Genomic DNA, 26,160 nt, shown 5'->3' on the forward strand with positions numbered 1-26,160 from the left:
TGTTATACAGAAAAAAATGTATAGGCAAATACTTTGTTTATCTCAAATTTCACTGTAAATCTAATAAATGCATTGCTATCTTCATTTGCCAAGCCTTTGTTGAGTAGATTATGTGAGGCATTTATAAAGTCTCTAGCACATTGATGCTACTCAGTAAGTGTTTGTCAGATGCTGACTTGGTTGCAGTATAATATTGTTGGGCATCAGAAATACAAAGATTAATACATTGCCTTCCCTGTCCTCAAAAAAAGTGTTTGCTAGAGGGGAAGAACTGCTTAACAACTAATTTGATGAAAGGCCTGCTGCTTGTGCAGATTTGCAAAATTGTGTCAATTTGGAGGACTCCATCATCTTTTCCATTAGTGTGAACAAAGGTGGCTAACAATAACAGAGGTGACTTGCCTCTCCAACTGAGGGCATGGCGTCCAGCGGGTAGAGCGATTGTACGCACCTGTGCCTATTCTGCCTTTTAATTGAAGAGCTTCCATCTAAAGACATGAGATTTGTTTTCTTAAAAATATCTTTATTACAAGTGTTCTTTTTTTTCCCAGTTTGAGATATAATTGACATATAGCACTGTGTAAGTTTAAGGTATACAGCATAATGATTTGATTTACATATATCGTGAAATGATTACCACAATAAGTTTAGTTAATATCCATCATCTCATATAGATACAAAATAAAAGAAAAAGAAAAAAAAAGTTTTTCCTTGTGATGAGAACTCTTAGGATTTACTCTCTTAACTTTCCTATGTATCATATAGCAGTGTTCAGTATAGTCATCATGTTGTACATTACGTCCCTAGCACGCACTTATCTTGTAACTGGACCACCTGCCTCCAATTCCCCCTCCCCCTGCATCCCCTCCCTGGTAACCACAAATCTGATCTCTTTTTCTGTGAGTTGGGGGGTTTGTTTATTTTTTAGATTCCAAATGTGAGTGAGATCATACATACGTATTTGTCTTTCTCTGTGAGACTTATTTCATTCAGCATGGGTGCCCTCAGGGTCTATCCATGTTGTCACAAGTGGCAAGATTTCCTCATTTTTTATGGCTGAATAATACTACATTGTATAGATATACACATATAACACAACACCTCTATCCATTTGTCTGTCAACAGACACTTAGGTTGTTTCTACATCGTGGCTATTGTAAATAATGCTGCTACAAACGTGGGTGCAGATATCTCTTTGACATACTGTTCTCATTTCCTTTGGATATATTTCCAGAAGTGGGATTATTGGATCATATAGTAGTTGTGTTTTTAATTTTTTGAGGAACCTCCATCCTCTTTTCCATGGTGGCTGTACCACTTTACACTACTACCAGTAGTGCACAAGGGTTCCCTTTCCTCCACATCCTCACCAGCATTTGTTATCTATGGGCTTTTTTTTTTTTCCTTTGGTAAGGAAGAGTCGCCTGAGCTAAGATCGATCTTACATTGCCAATCTTCCTCTCTTTTTTTTTTTCTTGGTATGTAAACCGCTGCCACAACATGGCCACTGACAGACAAGTCGTGTGGGTCTGTTCCCAGGATCAAACCCAGGCCGTCGAAGCAGAGCATGCCAATGTTAACCAACTAGGCCACCAGGACTAGCCCCTTTGTCTTTCTGATACTAGCCATTCTAACAGGCATGAAGTGATACCTCATTGCGGTTTTGATTTGCATTTCCCTAATGAGAAGTGATGCTGAGCATCTTTTCATATACCTGTTACTATATCTTCTTTGGACAAATGTCTTTTGAAGTCCTTTGCCCATTTTTCAACTGTATTATTTGGTTTTTGCTGTTGAGTTGTGTGAATTCTCTGTATATTTTGGGTATTAACTCTTTATTGTATATATGGTTTGCAAATATTTTTTTCCCATTCCATATCTTGTCTTTTCATTTTGTTCATGGTTTCCTTTGCTGTGTAGAAGCTTTTTAGTTTGATGTAGTCCCACTTGTTTATTTTTTATTTTGTTGCTTGTGCCTTTGATGTCATATCCAAAAAATTATTGCCAAGTCCCATTTCAAGGAGCTTTTTTCCTATGTTTTCTTCTAGGAGTTTTATGGTTTCAGCTCTTACATTTAAGTCTTTAATCCATTTTGAGTTAATTTTTGTGAGTGGTATAAGATAGGGATCTAGTTTCTTTTATACATGAGCTCTTTTAGAAGCTTGGAACTGGAAAGACCTAAAGCTTGTCCATCATGATGAGAGGCTTGGGATTGTTTTTGAGGATTTGCATAAAGCATTATTTTCTAATTTTCTTTGACTGACTTTCCTGCCAATATCACACACCAGTTTAAATTTTTTTTAGCAGTGTGGTGGTGGTGGTTCCCCACCTATAAGCAATAAGGCCCTATTATGGGGAGCCTATAAGTTATTTTCTATATTTCAGAAGCCTATCAGAAATCATGCACTACAACATGCATATATTGGCCAAATATGACTATATAGACCATAATATGACTATATAGGCCAAGTGACAGCTTACTTTTCGCTTTGGATTGGACATAGCCTTAACCCTTAGTAAGACTGGTAATGTTTATCATTCAGATGTAACTGGAAGCCTTCCCTAACCCACTCGGGAAGAGGAGCTGTGACTCTTCCTGTGCGCGTCTTCCGCTTCACTTTCTACATGATAGTGACAGGGTCTCCTTATAAGTCTCTCAGATGTATAAACTGAACAGCATTCATTCAGCAAAGAAAGGTTTTCCTACTTTTCTTGAAAGCTTCCAAATTGTTCTTACCCTCAGGAACTTTCTAATTTGCTGTTTCCTCTGCTTAGATTGCCCTTCCCCTGGAAAATCAAATTGCTTGCTTCCTCCATTTCTTAAAGTCTCACTTCAGATAACACCTTCTCCCACGTCTCCTATCCTGGTTTATTTTCATCACAGCACGTTACTCCCTTACACCTTTGAGTTTGTTTATTGAGAGTTTGCCGCACTAGACGTAAAGTTTCATGAGATCAGGGACATTGCTATCTTTTCTCTGCTGTATTTCCAGTGACTAAGAAAACCCCGGAACATAGTAGGTGCATAATATTTGAAAGAATTGGGGAGTTTTGTAAGAGCCTCTTATGATACTGGGGTTAAAGTAATTAAGACAGGCATGATACCTGTCTCCAGATTCTGTACTTCTTATAATCTTATTTAATTGGGAGCCTAAACAAATCTGAAGTGATTTAAAACTAGTATAGATCGTATATATTTGTTACTTGTTTTGAGATATTTATTTACCTTTGGCTATTTGATTTCTGCGGGAAACAGACAATAATAACACAAGGCAGTTAGTTATTGAATCTGTTTAGACCTAGAGGCTCTTCACAGTTGTGCTGCAGCTCCTCAGTCAGCTCCTGACTGGAGTAGCTCTTACAAGTGAAGTGGAACTTCCTCAGATCACAATAATAAATGACAGGGGAGTCTGTTAATCCAGTCTTCTGGCTCTAAGTGCAGTATTTTTCCTAGCTGCTGGATGATTTGAAAATATTCAAAAATACTCCTTATTAGAATAAGATTCTTTTTTGCCCCTTTGTTTCTCCATATGGAAACGCCATCTATTTATATGTTCAGTAAGTTAGTATACATAAAGTGGCTTCTGATGATTTAAATGATTTTATTTTACTACAGAACTATCTTTTTCTTTGGTTGGAATGTGTAGCTTTAATTAGGAAATATGTCAAACATATAGAAAAGCATAGAATAATATAAAAGATTTCTGTGTATCCACCACAGAGTATAAATAGATGTTAATATTTAAAAAAAGAAGGTATGAGCTGTTCCTGCCCTTGTTTTATTTGAGCTTTTATAGTAGAACATTGTAGCATGCTTGGCACATCATAAGCCCTCCTAGTAAGTGTGGAACTTGTCAAATGACAAAACTAAAACAATTTAGTAACAAGTTTGATGTTCTTTATTCAAGGGAAGACAGTCCATAGACGGGGAGAGTGCAGTGTCTCACAAGCGGTGGAGCAATCTTCCTCAGAGATTCCCAGCAAGAGGGAGTTTTATGGATTGTTAGAAGAGGCAATGCAGGGGCTGGCCCCGTGGCGCAGCGCTTAAGTGTGCACGTTCCACTTCCAGGTTCGCCGGTTCGGATCTTGGGTGCAGACATGGCACCACATGGCAAGCCATGCTGTGGCAGGTGTCCCGCGTATAAAGTAGAGGAAGACGGGCACGCATGTTAGCTCAGGGCCAGTCTTCCTCAGCAAAAAGTGGAGGATTGGCAGCAGATTTTAGCTCAAAGCTAATGTTTCTCAAAAAAAGAAAAAAAAGAAGAGGCAATGCAGAAATGGCATGATTGGCCAGGAGGCGGGTGATTTCCTTCTAAGGCTAGCAGGTCCTGTTTTCTAGGGTAAGGTAAGGTAGCTAAAACTGAGTTGGAGGATTGGGATTGGTGTATGTTAGGTGTTCTGGACAGGTGTTTCCCCCGTAAGTTCAGGCTGACTTAGGTTTAAATTTGTGATGTGGGCCAGGCCATGGGGGTGGCCTCCATTTTGTGGATCCTGATAGAAGAATTAACTTTACCAAATTGTTAAGAATCTATAATTGGTGGTTACATAAGCCTGATTCAAAATGAGAAGATAAACTACCTGCCATTTTTTATATTCAAAGATACACATTTATGATTGGCATGCAAGTAGTTGTAATTTATAATTTTGCTGAGGCTGACATTCAACCAACCCATCTCTCTTCTGTATAAGAACTAGCAGAAGTGACATCACTAGTAGTAAACCTGGCCAATTGGCTCTCCATCCAAATCTCAACAATTTTGTGTTCTAATCTCTCACAAATTACACTCTTGACTGCATTATTCCATAGAGATATTTACTAATAAAAATATTCTGTAAGGCCTCAGGTTTTAGCCTCCAAAAATATTCAGGGTCAAGTTAAATTATTTAACAGTTGTCTTAGAAGAAATGGCATTGTCATTAAGGCATATTTGTGCGCACATGTTCAGCATATTTTTTGGGCATTGCCTATGTGCCAGACATTGTGCTAGGTCCTAAACTGACCCAGAAAACTCACAGCTTTGGAGTGGGATACATGTCAATGTAACAAAAACTGTGTATGAATCCTATATTGGTTAGTAGAGAAGAGGAAGCTCAAACTCTGCTTACAGAAGTTGTGACAGTGGAAGGAAGGCCTTACAGTGGATAGCACTTGGATAACATGAGGGAGGTTGTCAGTAATTTGTATAAAGGCACAGTGAAATGAAAGATTTGTCAGATGTGGGGGAACTACGAGTCATTCATTGGATAACTGGATGAAAGTGGGAGAAAGTTCAGATGAGGTTGAAAAATTAATCCTCTTTTTGTAGTCAAAAGCTTCAAAATTATTTTAAGCAAGAATATGCATGTAAAGTAAGTTTTCCTGCAGAAATTGCAGATCATATTCTTGAATATATTTAGGTACTGTGAAATGTGCTTTTAAAAAGTCAACTTGTGAAATAAAATTAGCTATAAAGTACTAGTAAGTGTGACATTAAAATGTTTTTTACAGGTTTTAGCGACAAAGCAAATTGTTACAAATTTATTATTACCAAAATGTATGTAAAGATTCAGAAAATGTTATAGTGGAGGGGAGCAAAATCTTGGTAGCTAGGGTGGAAATTTCATCAGTAACTGGACAGATTTGTATATGATACTAAAAGAAATAAATATCGTGGGCCTTTTTTAATAAGAATAGTTGCTTAAGCGTGCAGTTTTTACAGGGGAATGAATGCTGGCTTAGAAAAACGGTTAATACCTTCCACTTTCTCTTCTAAAAAGAAGACGGAGCCTCGGCACAGGGCCACCACGGCTCCCCGCGTGTCCTGGCGGCGGGCGGGGCCTACTGCGCCTGCGCAGGGCGGAGCGGCGGGGACGCGCCCGCGCGCCGCAAGGCATTGTGGGGCCCGGGCCCGCGGGCGCGGAGCTGGGCGGCGAGGGGGGCGGCCGTTTGTTTTCTCGGGCCTCGAGCTCGCGCGCTCTCTTCTCCTGGAGCGGCGGGGCGGAGAAACGGCGGTGGCGGCGGCGGCTGTGGCCTCGGACTGCTTCCTGTCTCCTCTCCGGCGAACCGGTTCCTCTCCCCCTCCTTTTCACTGTTTGTTGTGTGTTTGATGTGTTAAAGCAGGAGCGAGAAGGCGAGCAGCGCCATGAGCAACACCACCGTCGTCCCCAGCACGGCGGGCCCGGGCCCCAGCGGCGGGCCTGGCGGCGGCGGCGGCGGCGGCACCGAGGTGATCCAGGTGACTAATGTCTCCCCGAGCGCCAGCTCTGAGCAGATGCGGACCCTCTTCGGTTTCCTAGGCAAGATCGACGAACTGCGCCTCTTCCCGCCCGAGTGAGTAGCGCCCTCCATGCGCTGTGCGCCTCCCGGGGGCCGGGCCTGGCCGCGCGGGGCCGCGGGCGGGGGCGTTTCCCGAGGCCCGGAGCTGCGTGGTGGGCCTGCCGCCGAGGCCGCGAGGCTGGGCGGGCCGTGGGGGTCAGGAGACGCCGGCGCCTCCCCTCGGGAGCGCTTCCCCGAAGCTGGTGCCGACGTGGTCGATGTTTGAGCGCTTAAAGCAAGGCACACTGCACTTTACGTATTTTGACGTAGGTCAGTCTTGTCTTTAAAAAATCAAGTGTTTGAGTTCTTTGAAAAGTAACAGTTATTCATTCTTATGTTTATTTGACACTGAATTTTGTAGGCGGCTGTTCACTTGCTGCAAAGTATTGCCTTTGAGTGATTCTGGTCTAGGGAATATAATTGACAGTCGGTACTCTTTGATAGACATAATTCAGTGAGCCTGAATACTTAGTTTTTACAATAACAAGAACGAGTTATAGCTGAAACTTAGGGTTTCCTTTGTTTAAATAATGTACACATGTATGGTATTTCACAATTGTTCTTGAGAAGGAATTTTATAGAATGTTACATTTTTTAATTTAGAGTGTATCGCTTTTTGTTTTTCTCCTGTTGTCTCACATTTATTATTATCGGAAAAGTAATAAACGAGTGGATTAATTGTAAAGAAAAAGTAATTTAAAGAAGCTATGAGGTAAGATGAGATGTGTTAAATATTAGAACAAACATTTGAAATAATAAGACCGCTCTTTGGAATGAGTGAGAATTCAGATGTTACTGTCAGTAGACACTCAGTACCCACTGTCCATGGAGAGATTTATGATGTCACTTCAATACTAAACAGGAAATTGGAATCCTCGAGGAATCCACTGTTGTGGATGTAATAAACATTAATTTATGTACATTGCTACTCTAAAATAATAGCGGTTGATCATACTGTGGTATTAAGTATTACCATATTTCATCACTTTCTACTTAAAATATTTTCAAATGGTTCTTAGTGTTTTCAAATTGTTGTGTTTAATTTTTAGGAGAATATGCATGCTGATTTTTCACAGTTGATTTGTATGAAGTGTAGAATTCTGGGAACAAACATGTTTTTGTTGTAGTTATTTTGAACAGAAACTTGACTTGCTTTGGTAGTGGAGGACAGATAGCTTTCATAATATGAACATACAGAAATAGAAATTTTATTGTTATTCACTTTTCTCACAACATACTTTTTAGTAAGTTATTAAAATTAACAGTAAAATGGCAGGAAGTCAGACTTAGTGGATTATTGTAATCATGTTATTTCTCAAAGTATTTGAGATGTTGTTTTATGAAATAATTCCAGTCTCGCAAGTTATTAAGAACTTCGTTATAGTTAGACTTTAAAACTCTTTGTTTATTTTGAAGATGCTCTTTTTATGATGTGTTTACAAGAAGATGAGGAAGAGAGGTGTAGGCAGTTTACTGGTTCCTCTTTTACCTAGTGCATGGTTGGTATCTTAGAGGGATCATGGTGGACCAGAGTCTGGCTTTTTTGCTTTGTAGTCAAAGGAGTAGCTCCATCATAACCAGAATAGCTGATATGTACCAGAAAGCATGATCTGGGGGTGCTATGCTTTAAAAGGATTCCTTTCCCTCTATTTGGAGGAAGAGAGAAATATTGACACAGTTTGGGTCTTTGACTCACCATGTACAAATCATTCTCTTCTGAAAATGTACAAGGTTGTGATATAGTGAATGTTATATTACATTAGTGGCCTTACTGATTTGAATAGTAGATATGTAGAAGCTTACTTTTGTTCATTTAATGTTGATTTTTTTCTTCTTTTTTTTTTTTTAAACTAATTTAAGTCTCAGCTAACCTGATCTACACAATTTGAAAACGCTTTGCTGAAATTTCTTTAAGCTTGTCACAGCTTTCAGCAGTAGCTTGCTAGGAATAATGAGCTGTGGAATCCTAGTAGTCCAAAAGGATTCATCATTCCAAAACTATTCCAAAAATTTTTCTCTTACTCAGAGAATAAGATTGAATGGCTCAGATTACATAACATTCTGACTATTGTGAACACATTTGCCACTTGATTTTTTATGGGTTCTGTGTGTGTATATTTTTTTCCCCTCAAAAAGCGTTGATATCCACCTGGAACTCTTTTCTCTTAGATAGGCCCATGACATGCTTAGTTTCTTTGGTTACTCAAACGTCACTAATGAGAGAAGCCTTCCCTGATCGCTCTATATAAAAATACAGCACCCCTGCTCCCTTCCTTCTCTATTGAACTTAACTGGTTTGTTTTTCTCTATAGTGCTTGCCACAAACTGACAGGTTAAGTTTAACTTCTTCCCTCTTCTAGAATCTGAGATTCCTTGAGGTCATCAACATTAACCTGGGGGGTAATGTTTAAAGTACATGTATAACGGAGCCCCAGCCCACACCTACTGAAAGTCGTTTCAGTTCTAAATGCCTGTTTTGAGGGAAGAAAATCATAGGACCTGGGATTATGCCAAGCATTTCAGTGACAACCTCCTCAAGATTTCTCCCCTTTTTTCATTATTGGATCCATCTATCTCTTGGTTCTTTTCAGCTGAAAATTGCTGGCCTGTAATTTCATCCACTGATAATACTGTCTGTCTTCACAAGACATAATATTCTGTCTCTTCAGTATGTCAGCCCTAGAGCTGTTTGAAAGCGTCTGTCAGTGTTCCCCTCATTTATTCTCTTTTTATTTTGTCTGTTTGTTTTTTGTGTGAGGAAGATTGCCCCTGTGCTAACATGTTGCCAATCTTACTCTTTTTGCTTGAGGAAGATTGTCAGTGAGCTAACATCTGTGCCGGTCTTCCTTTAATTTATATGGGATGCCGCCACAGCATGGCTTGATGAGGGGTGCTAGGTCTGTGCCGGGATCCGAACCTGCAAACCTCAGGCCTCCAAAGTAAAGCGTGTGACTTAACCACTATGCAACCGGCCTGGCCCCTGTTCTCTTTAGAAGAAAAACAGTTACTTTGATTCTAGTGGTTCCTGAAACGCACGTTGGACATTCAGCATTGTTTGAGTGTCTATTGTATGCTAGATGATTTCCTATTTTACCTTAATCAGTCCTTACAAATCCAGAGGAAGAATGTATTTTACCCTATTTTACGAATGGCTGAACTGACATTCGCATAGGTTGTTCTGTACGCCCAAGCCACTCTCCCAGTGTCAGAACTAGTTTGGTTTCAGTGGAATTTCAGAATGGAGACTAACTGGAGTGTTCATCTGGTAATGAACCCTGTGAAACTTGTGTCAGAGTTACACAGTAACTGAAGGCTACTGTAACACTGCAGATAAATTTAAATTTGTTATTTAAATAATGGATTAAGTAATTATTTCAGTGACCAAAAATAGATACTTTGATGATTATATAAGTAACAGTATAGTTAGATAAGGGAGAGAACTTAGTTTACCTTAAAAAATTTTTTTTACTAAATACAGCACTTTCCTATATTTCTTTAGAAATGAATAAGAACACAGTGAAAGAGGGGACATGTGAGGTCAACAGAGTCAAGTTTTCAGGTGCATATTACTTTTGTCACACACCTGCTATTTTGAGGGGCTTAGGAGATTCCCTTTGTTTATAAGCTCAAAATTCTCCGCTCGGAAATGGTTAGCACAGTATTAAGGTAGGAGTTGAAAGAATGATATCCATGGCCTAAACCAGAAATTCTCATACTTCAGTGGGCACAAATGTCAACTGGGGATCTTGTTGAGACTCAGAGCCCTCTTATAAAAAGGATTCTCAGACTCTCTGGGCATGAGATGGACAACAGAATTCTGAATTTTTTATGTGCACCCCCAGAAGATTCTGAAACAACCCTTAGACTAAGGACACTTTAGGAAACATTAGGTAAAGGGCACAAGCATCATTGGCTCACTTTTCCCCATCTCACATCTGTTCTTTTCAACTGCCCTGCCTCGTCTATGTTAATTTTGAAAATATACTATACTAAAGGAGTAAACACAAGTATGTTTTTAGACGTGGTACTTGCACAGAATTCTAGGGTGTGAAAATTAATTTTAGGCATCAGTCCTCTATCTTATATTAACATGTTTTTTATTAATCTTAACTGAGAAAGTATAAGAATATAATTGTGAGGCCAAATAGTGATGTTTTTACACAGGAGCATTTTAAGTGGGGAAAGATGCATTATTTGCCTTTCTGAGTTGTCTTATTGAGGCTGTCTTTTCCATGGTATTTAAATTATTCATATATTAATCTTTACCTCACAACTGCTTACAGGTTTGATACAGCCAAAGTAATAGTTGCTGCACTCCTGTGACATGAGTGGGTAGAAAAAATATGAATCATTTTAAGATGACCAAGTAAATGGAAGGAAGTACACTGTGAGCACACAGGCAGTACTTTCTCATTTTTTAAAAAGAACTGTTATGTTTATATTCTTTAAGAACCTAATATTTGTTAGTGATTTTTCTTTTAGTCAGATGACAATAGATAGTGTCAAAGAAATGATAGAGGTGACCTTTTAAGAAATTTGAGTGCCTGTTACTTCCCAAGGCATTCTGTTAGGTGTTAACATAAAATGATAGTGGTATTTTAAGAGGTTTTTCATTTAGTGGTAAAAATATGGCTGTCAGAAAAGAAATACAGAGTGTTACAACGTTAGTACTGAAACTGCTAAAAAAGGCATTCTTTTCCACTATTCGGGGTGCAAATGGTTAAAGTTTAGACCCTAGATCCGTAGTGCTTCCCTTTAAAAAATGCTGTCTTTTCAGAAACATTTAGCAGTAAGATGGCTGAAATTCCGTTAGCATGTATTGTCAGCTTTGCTTTGAACTTAGATTAGGATCTGTGCTTAGTATGGGTGATGCCTTTAGGGAAACATATTAGAAGTTCTAACATAAATTATAGAGTTTGAGTTCTTAGATTATATAGATAGTTTCGTGTAGTCCTCAACATAAGAAGTGTTTTGTTTTTTATTTATTTTTATTTTTTGAGGAAGATGAACCCTGAGCTAACTGCTTTCTGCCAATCCTCCTCTTTTTGCTGAGGAAACCTGGCCCTGAGCTAACATCCGTGCCCATCTTCCTCTACTTTATATGTGGGATGCCTACCACAGCATGGCTTTGCCAAGTGGTGCCATGTCCACACCCGGGATCCAAACCGGGGAACCCTGGGCTGCCAAAGCAGAACGTGTGAACTTAGCTGTTGCGCCACTGGGCTGGCCCCAAAGTTTTTATTTTCATGTTAGTGCCCAAATTATGAGGAAATTTTCTTTTCAACAACAAATACTGTCTCTGTAATACCTAGTGTAACCAAACCTGATGTAATTAGATTTTTATGTGTACTGGAACATCTCATTTATTAGAAAAGTTAACAAGAAGCTCCATTCTAGTCACGTTGAAATATGTTGTAGGATTTCCCTTTTCGTTATTGAGTCTTAAGATGTAATTGACGTTATAATAAAGCAGTGGTTCTTTACCCTGGGTGCATGTTACACTTGTCAGGGAGAATTAAAATACAGGAAGAGGAGCCACTCAGTACTTCATTCATCAGAGATCTTGATTTAATTGATGTGGAGTGCAGCGCCTACATAATTTTTTTCCAGGATGATTTCAATGTATAACCAGGGATGATGTGATTACTACTGCCTGAGGGCATGGGTTTTCAAATAACTTTTGGTTTGGGCTTAGGGAGCAACCCCATGCCTTTATTTGTTTAATCTTTCCCTTTCACAGAGAATTTCTTGACAGAAGTTTGAACCACCCCATATGTAAAGGGAAAAAAACGACAAAAACTCTGCTCCCTGCCTCATCTGTCCCACTTACACTGCCATCACTCGCTCTTTAGCACTTGGTTTTGTTTTACCTGAGAAGGCAGTGTGCTGAGGGAAGTGGCTCTTGGTTATGGAAATTATGCGTGGTAGTAGCAGGAGTGGAGTACTGTCCCCATGTGTGCTTAATTTTTTTTTCCTCTCTGAAAGTACTCTACACAAGAAAGCCTTGATTATTTATAATGCCTGGGAGTTATAATATGCCAGAGGTGAAAGAGGGCAGGGCATTTAGTAGTCAGGTCAAGAAAACTGACTGACTGTCAGTAGATGCACTTCCCCACAATATTCTTTTGTCCCTGAAGTGGAAAATTCTTCACGTTTTTTATTCTGAAAATTCAGCTATAGTGAAAAGTTTTCTAAGCCAAAAATAATTTCTTGTTATCTGCATTTTAAAATAGCTGGTACTGGTATTATGAAAAAAAGCATTGACATTTTTGTGGTCTGCTGGAAGTCTGAGAGTTTAGTTTCAAACTGTTTTTAACTTGATACACTGTAAATTTAAACAGTGATTGTTTTTGTCTACGTGCAGTTTGCTACACTAGCTCAGTGGGTAGTCCTTTATTTGAATTGTCGTTTTCTTTTGAACTGGTTAACTAAACTAATATATGTACAGTTATGTATTTTTATCTGCCTGTTTTACTTTTGGAATAGAAGTATTGGTTTTTGAATCATACGCTTGTGTTTTACCTGATATTATTTTTCTCTTTTTTGATGTTATTTGTTTATTTTTTAGTGATTCACCTTTGCCTGTCTCATCTCGTGTCTGCTTTGTTAAGTTCCATGATCCCGACTCAGCAGTTGTGGCTCAGCATCTGACAAACACTGTGTTCGTTGACAGAGCTTTGATAGTCGTACCATATGCAGAAGGTTTGTGCTTTGTTTAACTACCTATCTGGGCATCCTATGATGACCATCTACCTCAGTATAGTTTTAGAGTGAGCGTTAGTAGCATGTTAAAAACCTAAGCTATTAACATTTTGAAACCCTTGTTATACTGTGGTCCCTATTTTTACTTGCAGATTTTTTTAAATCCTAAAAATTAGAAATCAGATTTGTTTTTATAAGATATTTAACCTTTTGCATTCTTTGGAAACATTTTTAAGTTCATTAAAACTGTGTCCCTTATTCTATTTTCTTAAGATACATCTATTTAGTTAATTTAATGTTTGAGTTTTATGAAAAAGTCCTGAAGGTGAATGGTTCACTCCATGCATATTTACACAGAAACCTTCAAATAAATGCATGTTATTTCTGTTTCGAAGAAACGACTAGGTGAGTTTTATTTCCTTAGTGCTTCCTCTCACTGATAACTTAAAAAAAAATTCCCATGTTGAGTTCCAGTATACCAAGGGTTGCAATGATTTGGTTTTTATGAAAGTCTAAAATTTCCTATAGCTTAGGTGCCAGATGGGCACTGGGTGTTTTGTTTTTATGCCAGATTTTCTTGTTCATTCATGCTATATTTTCTAGAATATCTCTAAATAATAAATTCTTCTCTCTGTTATTTGTGTGTGTGATTTTTGTAGTGGAGAAGGCAAATGCAAAACTCTTCCAGATGACTGAAAAACAGTGGGTCCTCTGCAGCCACAGGGGATTCTAGACATTAACTAAAGGCCAGCGAGCACTCAAGTCCCCAAGTGTTTTCCTGGTGTAACCATTTGTTAACTACATTTTCTCTCTTTTTACATTTTAGGCTTATGTTAAAGTAATTTGACAGAAAAATAATGAGCAGGGTTTTTGGATCTAAAATAGCCACTGTGACAAGACAGCACTATTTTAATTCAATTTTGTAAAACTTTTTAAGGCATATTTTATAATTAATTTGTTCCCGATGTACTGCTACTTTATTTGCTTTTTGGTAACTATAAATTCTGATCAAAGAAATCACTGAATATGATAAAATCACTGGATTTGAAGTTAATTTAACATATATACTGACCAGGATTTAAATGCTTTCCCCTTTCCTTAATGAACCGGTCAGTGGAAGTGGAATCGTGATGTTGTTAACTTTAGATGCTATCTCAGATCTTTGAATATCGATGTGAACATTTACCCCATACCTTATAAACGTTGTGAAATGTCTAATTCTTAAAACTTAGAAAAATTGCTTCTCTGGTTTTCTAAAGAAATTAAATTGCATTTGTAGATGGGATAAGGCATGCTGTATAATAACCGTACGTCTATCTCCTTGGTATTAAAGTGTGTGAGCCCAGTTTAAGGTTTTAAAATATATATGCTGATAAACGTTTGACTTACTGTGTTGTGATTAAGCAATTTCTTATATCACTGTGCCTCTTGTAGGATAAGACTTACCTCCAAGAGAAAATTTACAGAATTCACATTTAGGATAAGTAATATATAGATCATAGTTTTTCGAACAAGGGTCAAATATGTGAGTAATGTGCAAAGCATTAGCCTTTAAATTTAAAGTATTTTATTGGCTAAGTATTATGTCATAGTTCCCAAGGCCTGAACATAATACAGTATATCATATAACTGGCTTTCATAAATATTTGTAGGCTGTAGTAATTTTTCTGGATCTGTTTTGAAAGTGATATACTCGGATGTATATGTAGAATTAACAAAAATAGTTAGTTCCAGAATCTGTTTTTGCTGTATTTACTTTCTGGTATGGTATGCTGTATTAATGTTATCTCCACTAAATAACTGATGTATTCAATCCGTTTGTCACCATTCACCCTAGTTTTAGCTCTTAGACTTTGGTGTTGGTTCTTGGTCAGCGTTTTAGAACAATAGACACAAAGTCTACGGTAAGGAATAGTCTTAATTGGTAAAAACTGAGATGGCTGGATTTGGAAGGAACTCTTAATAGTAATGGATTTGGGGGTGATTTAGGTTCCTTGGTTAATGTTTGTTTCTTTTGTCTGTTTCTTTTTCTTTCATTTCTACACATTCATGCAGTATTTCATGGTTCTATCAAAGCAGCAGTAAAAAAAATACTCTTGACGCATGAAAATTAACTGGTGAGGGGCCTCATTGCTATTTTTAAATTGTAGTTTTATTTTTAAATAGTCTTTTTTTAAATCAGAGGATCAGATGCATGACTTTTTTTTTAATGGATGCAGATCTTCTATCAGGTGTCTCACAATAAATTCAAGAGGATTTTAGTTTGCCAGAAATGTTGCAAATGCACTAATTTGAGTAAGATGTTGATAAGTAATATTATCCTCTTGAGACATAATTTTGCATGCAAAATTATCCCATAATCTGTGAAGGTTTGTTAATATTAATGCATTACTGCCCTATATCTAAATGATCTTCTCCCCACTCCCCCTCCATAACTCTTGGTATCTAAATTGATGACAGCTCTGACACAAGCAAGATAACAGTGCTGTGTAGTATACATTTGTTTATATTATCGGCACTTCTCAGTATAGGTGGAAGGAACCATTACCTTTATTTAACAGTGGTTTTTCTTTTTTGTTGTTGTGTTTTACAGTTCTTTTCCCTGGTTCAGCCTGAACTATATACCAGGCCCTGCTGAAAATACCACCCAACAGTTTTCTTCTGCAGCTTATCCAGTTTCTCTTAAGTGCCCTGTACATATTGTATGTTTTATGATGAGATGCAGTTTCTTAATATGTATTACAGAAATACTACTGGTATTTACAAATATGTAGTTTAATTGTATTATTGAACTCTCATTTTGGGGGCTTGGGCACATTAACAGCTTAATCCATCTGTATAGGGCTTTTGCTGTTGGATAGAATTTAAATTGTCTGCATAAATATTTGTCTTAGGACCCTTAGTTTTTATCTGAATACACAGATTAGGCTTTAAAAACAGACACACATGTCGTTTTTGGCTTTAGGAGTTTGGCTAAGTTAGCTTTTGAACTGACACTGTATAGCAGCATTTTTTGGTATGGTTAGCATGGCACATGTTGGAACATAGAGCATTTTACTGTACAGGTAAGGAATGTGCCATGTTGTTTTACCTATTCTCTCTCTTTCTCTCTCACTCACTCCCACACACACATCCCGTGTGTATTCAGAGACCTTCAGAAACGTTCATGTTCGTTTTCATGAGTCAGCAAAAGCCCTACCCTTGATTCCAACAGAATATTTCCTTTACATACTTTTCTTCTCTTAATTTTTACGAAATTTGTATGGTAGGTGTAAAAGAAAATCATAGTAACTGTACCATATTATTAACCCCTAAATCAAACTTTTTTTGTCTTGTGTATCTTGATTTTTCTGTGTGCTTTATAGTGAAGCAGCCGACACGAGTCGTTGTTCATAAAACAGCTTTTGAAAGTTGAGAGCACACCCCTGGAGAACCGACTGTGCTTGCTTACGTTTGGTTCATGACTTAAAAATCGAGTACAGGTGATGAAATCTTGGCAGTGTTAACAAAAAAGTAGTGTGTATTGTGCTATTTTTTTTTTACTCTAGAAACTTAACCATTTGTAGAGAAAAAGGAAACAAATTTTCACACATTGAAGTTTCATTCTGACATAAAATTAATGATAAATAATCATAGAAATCAAGCTTTATATTTTAGCGAACATAAGTACTTTCAACAAACTCAGGTGGTGTATCAGGGAGACATTTTCTGGGTGTTTTTGTGTGTTTTCTGTCTTGGAAAAGAGTATGTTCTAATGCAAGGATGTTTCCCTGCAGGAGTTATTCCTGATGAGACTAAGGCTTTGTCTCTGTTGGCACCAGCTAATGCAGTGGCAGGTCTTCTGCCTGGTGGTGGACTCCTGCCTACCCCTAACCCACTTACCCAGGTACTAATTCTGTTGAATTCTTAAAGGATGGAAAGGAACACAATTGTGGATATAGCTAAACATATTTGAGCTTCTGAAGTGTTGTTGTGACTAGTTCCCAGAGTGATAGCACATGTGCACAAGATCATAAAAGGCTATATTGTAATCATAAGTACTAAAGAGAATCTCTTAGAAGTTTGCATTTTTAGAACATTCTGAAAATTATAAATACCTGTGATACTGGTTTTGCCACTGGCTCTTAACCCATAAGTAGCTGTGTGAAACAGAATCTCATGAGGCATAGACTTCTGTTGAACACACTGTTAAAATAGTATGTTCATTTGCCTCAGGAAAGAAAATAAAGGTGAAATTCAGACTTCTGGGTTTTTTTCTTTTTTCTTTCTCAACGTCCTGTGATCTTTTGCTCTTATCTTGGGGTTTGAATTAAGTAGGTAGCTTGAAATGAAGATGAATTCTTGATGGAGATTTTTGATACAGAGAAGATGAAGTATAAAGTTGGTGAAAAGTTTTACTGGGTGATGTTTCTAACCCTGAGAATGCTGTAAAAAGCATATTATTTTGGAACTAAAAGACTCTTTAAATATCATATATTCTAACCACTCAGATTGTAACTGGTCAGTGGTTTCCCAGATGATAGCAAATGATGAACTTCACCTTGAACTTTATAGCAGTGTTTCTCTTATATCATTTTGCCTGTCCAAATAGTTCAGTTAACTATTAAGTGAACTGAACAGTATCTTAGAGAATGAGATCAGGAATTTTCAGTATGACTTTGTTACTTAATCTCTAGGGGTTTTTTTACTTATAAAATGAGGATCTTGATAATTTGTAGATACCTTTGATGTATAAAATTGTGTAATAACTAAGATAGCCATTTTTGTAGTAGTATTAACATGGTATTTTAACTGGACTCAGTGAACAGTTAAATTACAGAAAGTTTGATACCTTATATTTACTCAATATTAATTGTAACTAGGAGAACTTTTAGCAGAGTGCTTATAAAGAAGGTCAAACTGCCTCCAAAGACTATAGGATTTTGCATGGTTCGTGTCTATTAAATTATCGATTACTCAGAATTATGTCAGGCAGGAGACAGAACCACACAGCAATTTGAACAGGAAAAGTTTACTAGTAACAGATTACTGGGGGAAGCCTAATGAATACAGGAATTTCAGGGATAGGAAGCAATTACTTCTAGCGCTGAGACAGAAAGAACACAGGAAAGAACATTTAGATGAAAGGGACCTCCATTTCCCCCTCGAGGCTAAGGTTCAGACCTCCTTTGAAAGGGTGGATAGTAGGGAAGTTCTTTGGGGGCCACAGAAATTGCTAGGAAGCTACCCAAGAGGATGCCACTGAAACTCCCTGAGAGGCGAAGGCTGCTGGATATCCCATATAGTATTGCAATAATAGTCAGAGATGGGACATAGGAACCAGGAAGAGAAACCCCTTCCACAATTAGTGTCCTTTCAGCTCCCCCTACGGATAAAGCTTAACATCATGTCGGTTGTCAAAGGAGAAATAAGGGTGTTGCTTTCAGTATCACAAAGCAGACACTGAACAGTAGATTTGGAGGGGAGAAGCAATAAATAGAATTGGCACAAGAATGTATTGAAAAGTTTTGTATTTTTTCTAAATTCTGATTTTAGGGATAAATATGCTGTAACGAGTGAAAAATGTGGCCAGCGTATATGGCAGGGGTAGGCAAACTATGGGGCTTGGGCCAGACCCCCATTTTTGTTAATTCTTATTGGAACACAACCATGCCTGTTTGTTTATGTCTTGTCTAGGACTGTGTTCGAGCTACAGTGGCATAGTTGTGTAGTTGCAACAGAGTCCACATAGCCTACAGACTTAAACTCGTTATTATTTGGCCCTTTAGAGGAAAAGAAAAAGTTCACCCCCTGGTATAATGAACAGAAATGAAATTTTAAATAAAATTTGTAATCTCACAGATTGGCGCTGTTCCACTGGCTGCTTTGGGAGCTCCTACTCTTGATCCTGCCCTTGCTGCACTTGGGCTTCCTGGAGCAAACTTGAACTCTCAGGTATAACTTAATACTCTTCAACTTTGAGCTCGTTTTTATAATTAAAGAATTTATTTCATTAACTGCTAGTTTGCATTCCAAGAGCAGGAGATAAGTGGTTAAGATAGTGCAGTAGTAATTTTCTCTTATGTAAACTCGGTAAAAGAAGATTTACAAGCTCACTGTATTATTAGCCCCTTCCCCATTAAAGAATGTCTCTTTTTATGTAGTTTAAAGAGTAGATTCACAGGAAGCCAGCATGACATCAGTATCTTATGGAGTCAGAATAAATAGTTGGGAAAGGATGGGAATGTGGTTTTATCATTTGTTTTCCTCTTATTTACTGACTTGGAAATTTTGGTTTTCTCTCATTGTAATCTTTTTCTGAAGTTTTTACTCTGGAAATCTCTCAATTATTATACTGGCTAAGCACTCTGAGTTTTGTTTTACATGGTTTTGGTTTTTGGGTTTTGGGTTTTGGTTTTTTTTGAGGAAGATTATCCCTGAGCTAACTGCTGCCAGTCCTCCTCTTTTTCCTGAGGAAGCCTGGCCCTGAGCTAACATCCGTGCCCATCTTCCTCTACTTTATATGTGGGACGCCTACCACAGCACGGCGTGCCAAGCAGTGCCATGTCCGCACCCGGGATCCGAACCCGTGAACCCCGGGCTGCCTAAGCGGAACATGGGAACTTATCCTCGGCGCCACTGGGCTGGCCCTACGTGTTTCTTTAATATGTTACTTTCCCTCAGAAAGTCTTAAAATAAGCAGCAGGTAATTGTTAAGTAAGATCTAGACTGTTCAGCTTCTCAATCTTTATATTTCACTTGCTAAAGCAGCTCTGAATATCCAGTACTATAGCCACTGATGTCTCCTGTTTCTTTTTATTTTTTTAATGTGGCTACTAGACACCTTATAATGTGACATTTGTCTGGCATTATATTTCTGTTAGTCATCGTTATGCCTAGAACATGTTACTTTTTGGAGCTTTACCAGATTGTCTTAGGATAGTTCAACATACTGAAAAATTGTTTTGTGTGTTCTCACTGTTATATTTTTGTTTTTGCAGTCTCTTGCTGCAGATCAGTTGCTGAAGCTTATGAGTACTGTTGATCCCAAGTAAGGATTTTTTTTCTGTATCCACTGTGATATGGATATAGTATGTGAATGTTTAGAGAACAGTTATTTTTTAATAGTTAAAAAGAAAGTTATTTCTAGGCATGCAATATATAATTCTGTTTTCAAGAAACAAGGAGAGAAACCCAAGACAAGCCCGTCTGTAAAGGGTTTTGTTTTAGTGTAATTTGAGTCTTTCAAAATAGTTGTAAAAAGCTTATCCCGGGATAACAGGAAAAGAGCTAAACATTATCTTTAGTTGATTCATTTGAAAAATATATATTGACTACCTACTATAAGCTCATGCCTTTGTAGCATTTATGTTGTAGTCAAGATGGGAGACATTATTTCAATACAGTAAAGCATGTGTATCCAACCAGAGGAAGTAAGAGGTGCTTACTACATGGAGAAGAACTTAGTTTGAAGATCACAGAAGCTAAGCCCCGGGGAATGAATCCATGTTGGGGAGGCAGAAGGGGGGAAAGCACTGTCCTAGAGCAAAGGAGTAGTACATATCACACAGTAATTGCCAACGTTGTCTTTTAGGTGCTTTGAAAAATTCTCTTTATGCAGTAACTGTTAGGTTTCCTGCTTGATATATAACAGTCATAAGATGTTTTAATTGGTAATTTCTTGGTATATTAAATTTGGACTTAATCCTTTTTCTCCTTAACTTGGTGAAAATCACTGTCAGTAAGTGGGAGAGCATGGGGGGAGGGAGGGCAGACTCTATAGTCGTTAGTAGTTATTCGCCTTTTTTCTTAAAAATGATTAGATAAAATCCAAGCATATATCTTCCACCCAGCTTATAGAATAAAATATCATCAATGCAGTTGAATTCCCCGTGTACACATTGTCTGTATTTCCCACTCTTCCCACAGATAACTACCATCCTAAATTTGGTGTCTTTAATTTTTTCTCACATGTATAAACACTAAGGTGCATGTGTAGCCTTTCCTGTGAGAAATTTGATGAGTAACTTTTGTGTGCCGTTGGCCTCTGCATCAGCTTCTCCCCATCTGCAAACTTAAAAGTAATGCTCTTCCACAACAAAATTATGATGTTGCAGAAAGGTTTTAAATCTGATGGAGAGTTCTATTAATCAAAAATCTTCAGCATCAGCATGTTCCTATCTACTAGCCTTTCTCAAAATGTCTTTATAGAATGTTAATGGATGTTCAGCAAAATTTAAATAGATGTTTTTCTTATTCCAGGTATCTCTGAGTCTTTAAAGTGCAAGTGCCATTGTAAATGTTCAAAAGGATACTAGACTGTATATGGTTTTACCAAAATTGGAATCCTCCCCCTCTTTTTCAAGGAGTATCTTACTAAAATGATGATAGCTGAAACATGTATTATATTTATTTGAAGTACTGTTTTGCATTTTTAAATATTTCAGATCTCAATTTTTGATTCTGTTTCAGGTTGAATCATGTAGCTGCTGGTCTTGTTTCACCAAGTCTGAAATCAGATACCTCTAGTAAAGAAATAGAGGAAGCCATGAAGAGAGTACGAGAAGCACAGTCCCTTATTTCTGCTGCTATAGAACCAGGTAAAATACAATTATGTGATTGTGTTGAATCTTAAATTATACGATTGTTGGCAAAAATGATTCTTGAATAAGTTTGGAAATTTGTCAAATAATACTCTAGTCATTTTTTGATTTTCCAAGTTCTGATAAAAGATCGTGTACTGGAACAATCCTCAGTCGGGGGATGGGGAGGTGGGGAGTTGTTACCCAGACATATTTGGGAATATCTGGAGACATTTAGTTATCATGCCGATACCAACTGCATCTAGCTGGTTGAGGGCTAAACGTCATTCTCTGTATACAGGACAGGTGCCACCTCCCTCCTCCCAAGCAGAGGATGATCCATTCCAAAATGTTAGCAGTGCCTAGGTTTATCTAATACTTGGTGTGATATTTTGGTTGTTTTTAGTTTATGGTTTTTTGGTGGTTTTTCATCATTTATGTTTTCCTATGTTGGGATAGCCTAATTGATTTTAGTCTTTAAGTCTTTGACCAAGAGAACCTACTGTAGATGCTTCTGTTTGTCATTTGTTTAAAGAAGAACAAGTACCTTATTCTTTGCAGATTGTCTTTTCAAGATGAAATGAAAGGTCATCTCATTGTCTGTATATATTTGGATCTTTGGTCCTGGATTTTTTTCCTCCATTAAATAATGTTTTATTAATTTTCAATTCTTATTTCTTAATAAGTAGGAAGGCTTTTAATATGTATAGTATTAGACAAATGCTTTTTAAGTATAATATTGGCTAAATTATTACCAAGTGCTTTTATGTGTGTTAGCTCATTTAATCAGCAAAATATTATATAATTAGCCCAAGGCCCCATGGTAAGCAGGAGGAGCTTTAGACACACTACTGGATCTGTGACTCCAAAGCTGGAACGCCATGCAGAACTGTTTCTCTTTTTGTTGAAAACTCATAACTGGAATGACTAAAAGTGGTTTCTTTATGAATTCCTCCCTCCCCCCGATTTTTGTTAGTTTATTATTAATAATGACATTCACAATAAATTGCATCGTGTTAGTGAAATGATGTAAATGGGAAAGAGGAACTCATTCTCACTTTGTCCATGTGTGAAGAATGCAGTGGCTTTATTTCTCTTGTTATTCCCAAGTTAAGTGAATTTCTTGTGTCATTTAAAAAATAGGAAATAGAGACAAATCATTCTAGATCTGTCTCCTACACTTACACAATTGAAAATTTTTGAGAAGGAGAGGAGACAGATTAAGAAGAGAGCTAGCTTATGAATATCCAGTTCTGTCACAGAATACAGTGAGAACAGTGAATGAATCGTGACTTTCTGGATCTGGAGGCCAAATATGGAGCCTGTGTATCAGCGTCTTTAACGTAAATATACATGAATTTATTTAAGCAAAGGAACATAGAGCTAAGTGGTGAAGAAAGAACATTTGCTGGAGCAAGAATCTAAAATATTTATATTTTTATTTATTATAAACTTAGTTATTTTACAGTTAAATGCTGGTTGGGGAGATGTTAATACATAAACGTGTGAAAATTAAAGTTTTAATCTGTGTGAATTGTAGCTATGTTTTGGAAAGTAGAACCTAGGAATGGAAAAAGGGACTCTTCACTTAGAAACCTCTAAAGAATAAAGAATGTGGAAGATAATCCTTTTCATAGAGAGTTTTATGGACGACACTTCACAGCCTCCCAAGTCTAGCAAATGAAATAGTCAGGGGAACCTTTGGATAACTGAAAATTAGAATTCTCATTTGGATCTACCAAAAGCCTTGATAATTTGTCGAAGCTTTAGTTAAGTGATGCATTCTCACTGTAAAATGATCGCTTATAACATTTAAAGATTATATATAAAAGCTAAAAATTAAGATAAATTCTTACAGTAACTTCTGAATGGGAATAATCTTCCCATTTGTTTGATGATTTCTAAATCTAGATTCCTTTTCTTTTAAATCCAGATAAAAAAGAAGAAAAACGGAGGCACTCACGATCAAGGTCACGTTCCAGGAGGAGGAGGACTCCCTCATCTTCCAGGCACAGGTTAGATTGATTGCTCTTGATAGTCTGTTGTACCTTAGACACAGGGAATTTCTGTATCTTGCATCCTTCTTAATTTGCTACCTGTTAACCTGCTAGCTCCTGGTTAAAGTGTGTTTTACTAATCACTCCTGTTAGCAGAGTGTGTGAACAAGTGTTCACATGTATAAATGGAGAAAAGGGATAGGCTAAATAGATGATTGATCCTTTAAAACCCAAAACAATCCAGAGATCAGAGGACTAGGTGCTGGGATATGAACACTAAACTGAGTTAGTATGCAAAGAACAGTGTACTTGAAACTTGTAAATTCTAGTTCTGACTTTCCACTAGACTCTGAAATTTTTAATTTGGGAGGTCATTATACAACCTGCAGATTACCCATCTAATGCATGAATATTTGCAGTGACGATTTGCTATGCTTTTTTGAGTATCGTCCTTTTATCCTGCCTAGAGTAAGACTAAATCAATTTATTCTCTTTTCTACATGATGTTCCTGTATAAATGTATAAGGTTTTCTTTAGACCAGGGGCTTTGGTATTAGGACCTTCTTTATACTTGTAGAAAATAGGAGAAGCCCAAAGAGCTTTTGTGTATATCACTAATAGCTATCGATGTTGACCATATTAAAATTTAAAACTCATTTGAAATAACAATAGTAAACCTGTTCGTATTAGCATGGCTTTGAAACAAAACTTTTCAAAAGAATTAGAAGAGTGGCTTTGTTTTACTTCTTTGCAAATCTCTTTAATGTTTAGCTTAATAGAAGACAGGTATAGCATTCTGTATTCAACTTACTGCAGTGTATTTTGGTCAGCGTATGTAGAAAATCTGACTTCACACAAAACAAAGATGTAGTTGGAAAAGGGGAAAGTAATTTTATAGTCTTCTCAGGTGATTGTGAAGAGTATTCTTTGATATAACACCAAAACTTGACAAGTGATAGTTTCTTAAAAGATAATTGCAATATGGAATCTGAAACCATAATAATGAACCTTTCATATTCTGTTGCATAAAAATGTATTGATCTTCCTTACATTTTGAATGGATCTTTTTCCCAGGCATGCTTTTGTAAAATTATGCATCAGTGGTTTGCAGAATAATTGATTCATTGCGTTATGCAAGTTTTCAAATGTTAACACGTTTTGTTAGACAATATCAAAAAATGACACTTGATAATATTACCACAAATCTCATCAGAAAACTCTTAAGTATTAGGAAGATGTCAAGGTCACAATTGTGGATTGATTTTTTCCAGAATTTCATTTTCTCTTGAAAGCTCAGATTTTACTATTGGCAACAAATTCAGTTGTTTTCCTTGAAATGATAGGCATCATTCATTTTTCAAGAAAATGTCTGCCAAATACCCAAGTCTGAATAACCGTAGTTTGTCAGTTGTTCTTTCAAGTAAACGTGATGTTTCATGGGAGAAGCAATTCTTTAAGCTCAAAACTCAATCATGTGTCTTCCTTGATACAGCCATTGAACTTTAATAAGTATCAGAAGTGATTTATGCCTACTTCCCATTTTATTGCACAGAATATTGTTCAAGGGACTAGGTACAGTGTTGCTCCTCAATAATACTACTACTTGAATAGTACTCAAGGGACTAGATTTAATAAAGTTAGTAGTTTTTACTGCTTCATCAAGGACATCCTTACTGAAAATGGCTTTTTATTTCTCTTTTCTTTTTTTTTTAAGATTTTATTTTTTCCTTTTTCTCCCCAAAGCCCCCCGGTACATAGTTGTGTATTCTTCGTTGTGGGTTCCTCTAGTTGTGGCATGTGGGACGCTGCCTCAGCGTGGTCTGACGAGCAGTGCCATGTCCGCGCCCAGGATTCGAACCGACGAAACACTGGGCCGCCTGCAGTGGAGCGCGCGAACTTAACCACTCGGCCACGGGGCCAGCCCCTTTATTTCTCTTTTCTTGTACTGCAAGTGCATACTGCAAATGCCAGTGAACAATGCAGTGACTTCTAGGGCAGTTCTGTTGCCGCTCCCTTGATTTCTGCTAAGGAAATGCCAGCACTCTTACACCACCTTTGCTTTTCCACGTTAGTGCACATCAGCACAGTGATGAAAAGGGCAAAACGTCTTATTTTGGAAATAATTTCAACCTTGTGGTCGAATGACCTTGTCAAGTCGTTTCTTGGACTTCGTCTTAGTCCATTCAGCTGCTATAATAGAATACCATAGATTGGGTGGCTTATAAACTAGAAATTTGTTTCTCACTATTCTGAAGGCTAGGAAGATCAAGGTGCCGGCAAATTCGGTGTCTGGTGAGGACTCACTTCCTTGCTTGTTGTCACCCATCTTTTCTCTGTGTCCTCACATGGTAGAGTGGGTGAGGGGTCTCTGAGATCTCTTTCATAAAGGTATTAATCCTATTGATGAAAGTTCTACACTTAGGACCTAATCACCTCCCCAGGGCCCACCTCAAAATACCGTCTCACAGTGTTCAGCCTGGTTTATCTTTCCACACTCATCATTTGCCACTCCAAACAGTTAACCACAGTATTACTTGCCTGAGCATGTCGTTTTCCTTATCCCTCCGTATTTTTGCTCACGATGTTCCTTTCCACCTAAAGCTCT

General features: G+C 37.5%; 1 protein-coding gene across 5 annotated transcripts in view; it reads left to right on the forward strand.

Moving 5' to 3' along the window:
* Positions 1–26,160, forward strand: part of SRSF11 (serine and arginine rich splicing factor 11) — a 43,894-nt gene that overhangs the window by 7,417 nt on the left and 10,317 nt on the right. For 2 of the 5 annotated variants that reach the window (XM_014867261.3, XM_070486584.1), the window contains exons 2-8: positions 6,101–6,310; positions 12,864–12,997; positions 16,774–16,883; positions 18,839–18,931; positions 19,978–20,027; positions 21,449–21,576; positions 23,492–23,573. In XM_014867261.3, the coding sequence (XP_014722747.1) occupies positions 6,123–6,310; positions 12,864–12,997; positions 16,774–16,883; positions 18,839–18,931; positions 19,978–20,027; positions 21,449–21,576; positions 23,492–23,573 (785 nt within the window). In that variant the 5' untranslated portion in view covers positions 6,101–6,122. Of the gene's footprint in view, positions 1–6,097; positions 6,311–12,863; positions 12,998–15,590; positions 16,480–16,773; positions 16,884–18,838; positions 18,932–19,977; positions 20,028–21,448; positions 21,577–23,491; positions 23,574–26,160 lie in introns of those variants that run through there. The other 3 variants (XM_014867270.3, XM_014867262.3, XM_070486585.1) reach the window with 2 other exon arrangements.

This window comes from Equus asinus, chromosome 16 (assembly GCF_041296235.1).
Source record: "Equus asinus isolate D_3611 breed Donkey chromosome 16, EquAss-T2T_v2, whole genome shotgun sequence".
In the NCBI taxonomy this organism is placed as follows: Eukaryota; Metazoa; Chordata; class Mammalia; order Perissodactyla; family Equidae; genus Equus; species Equus asinus.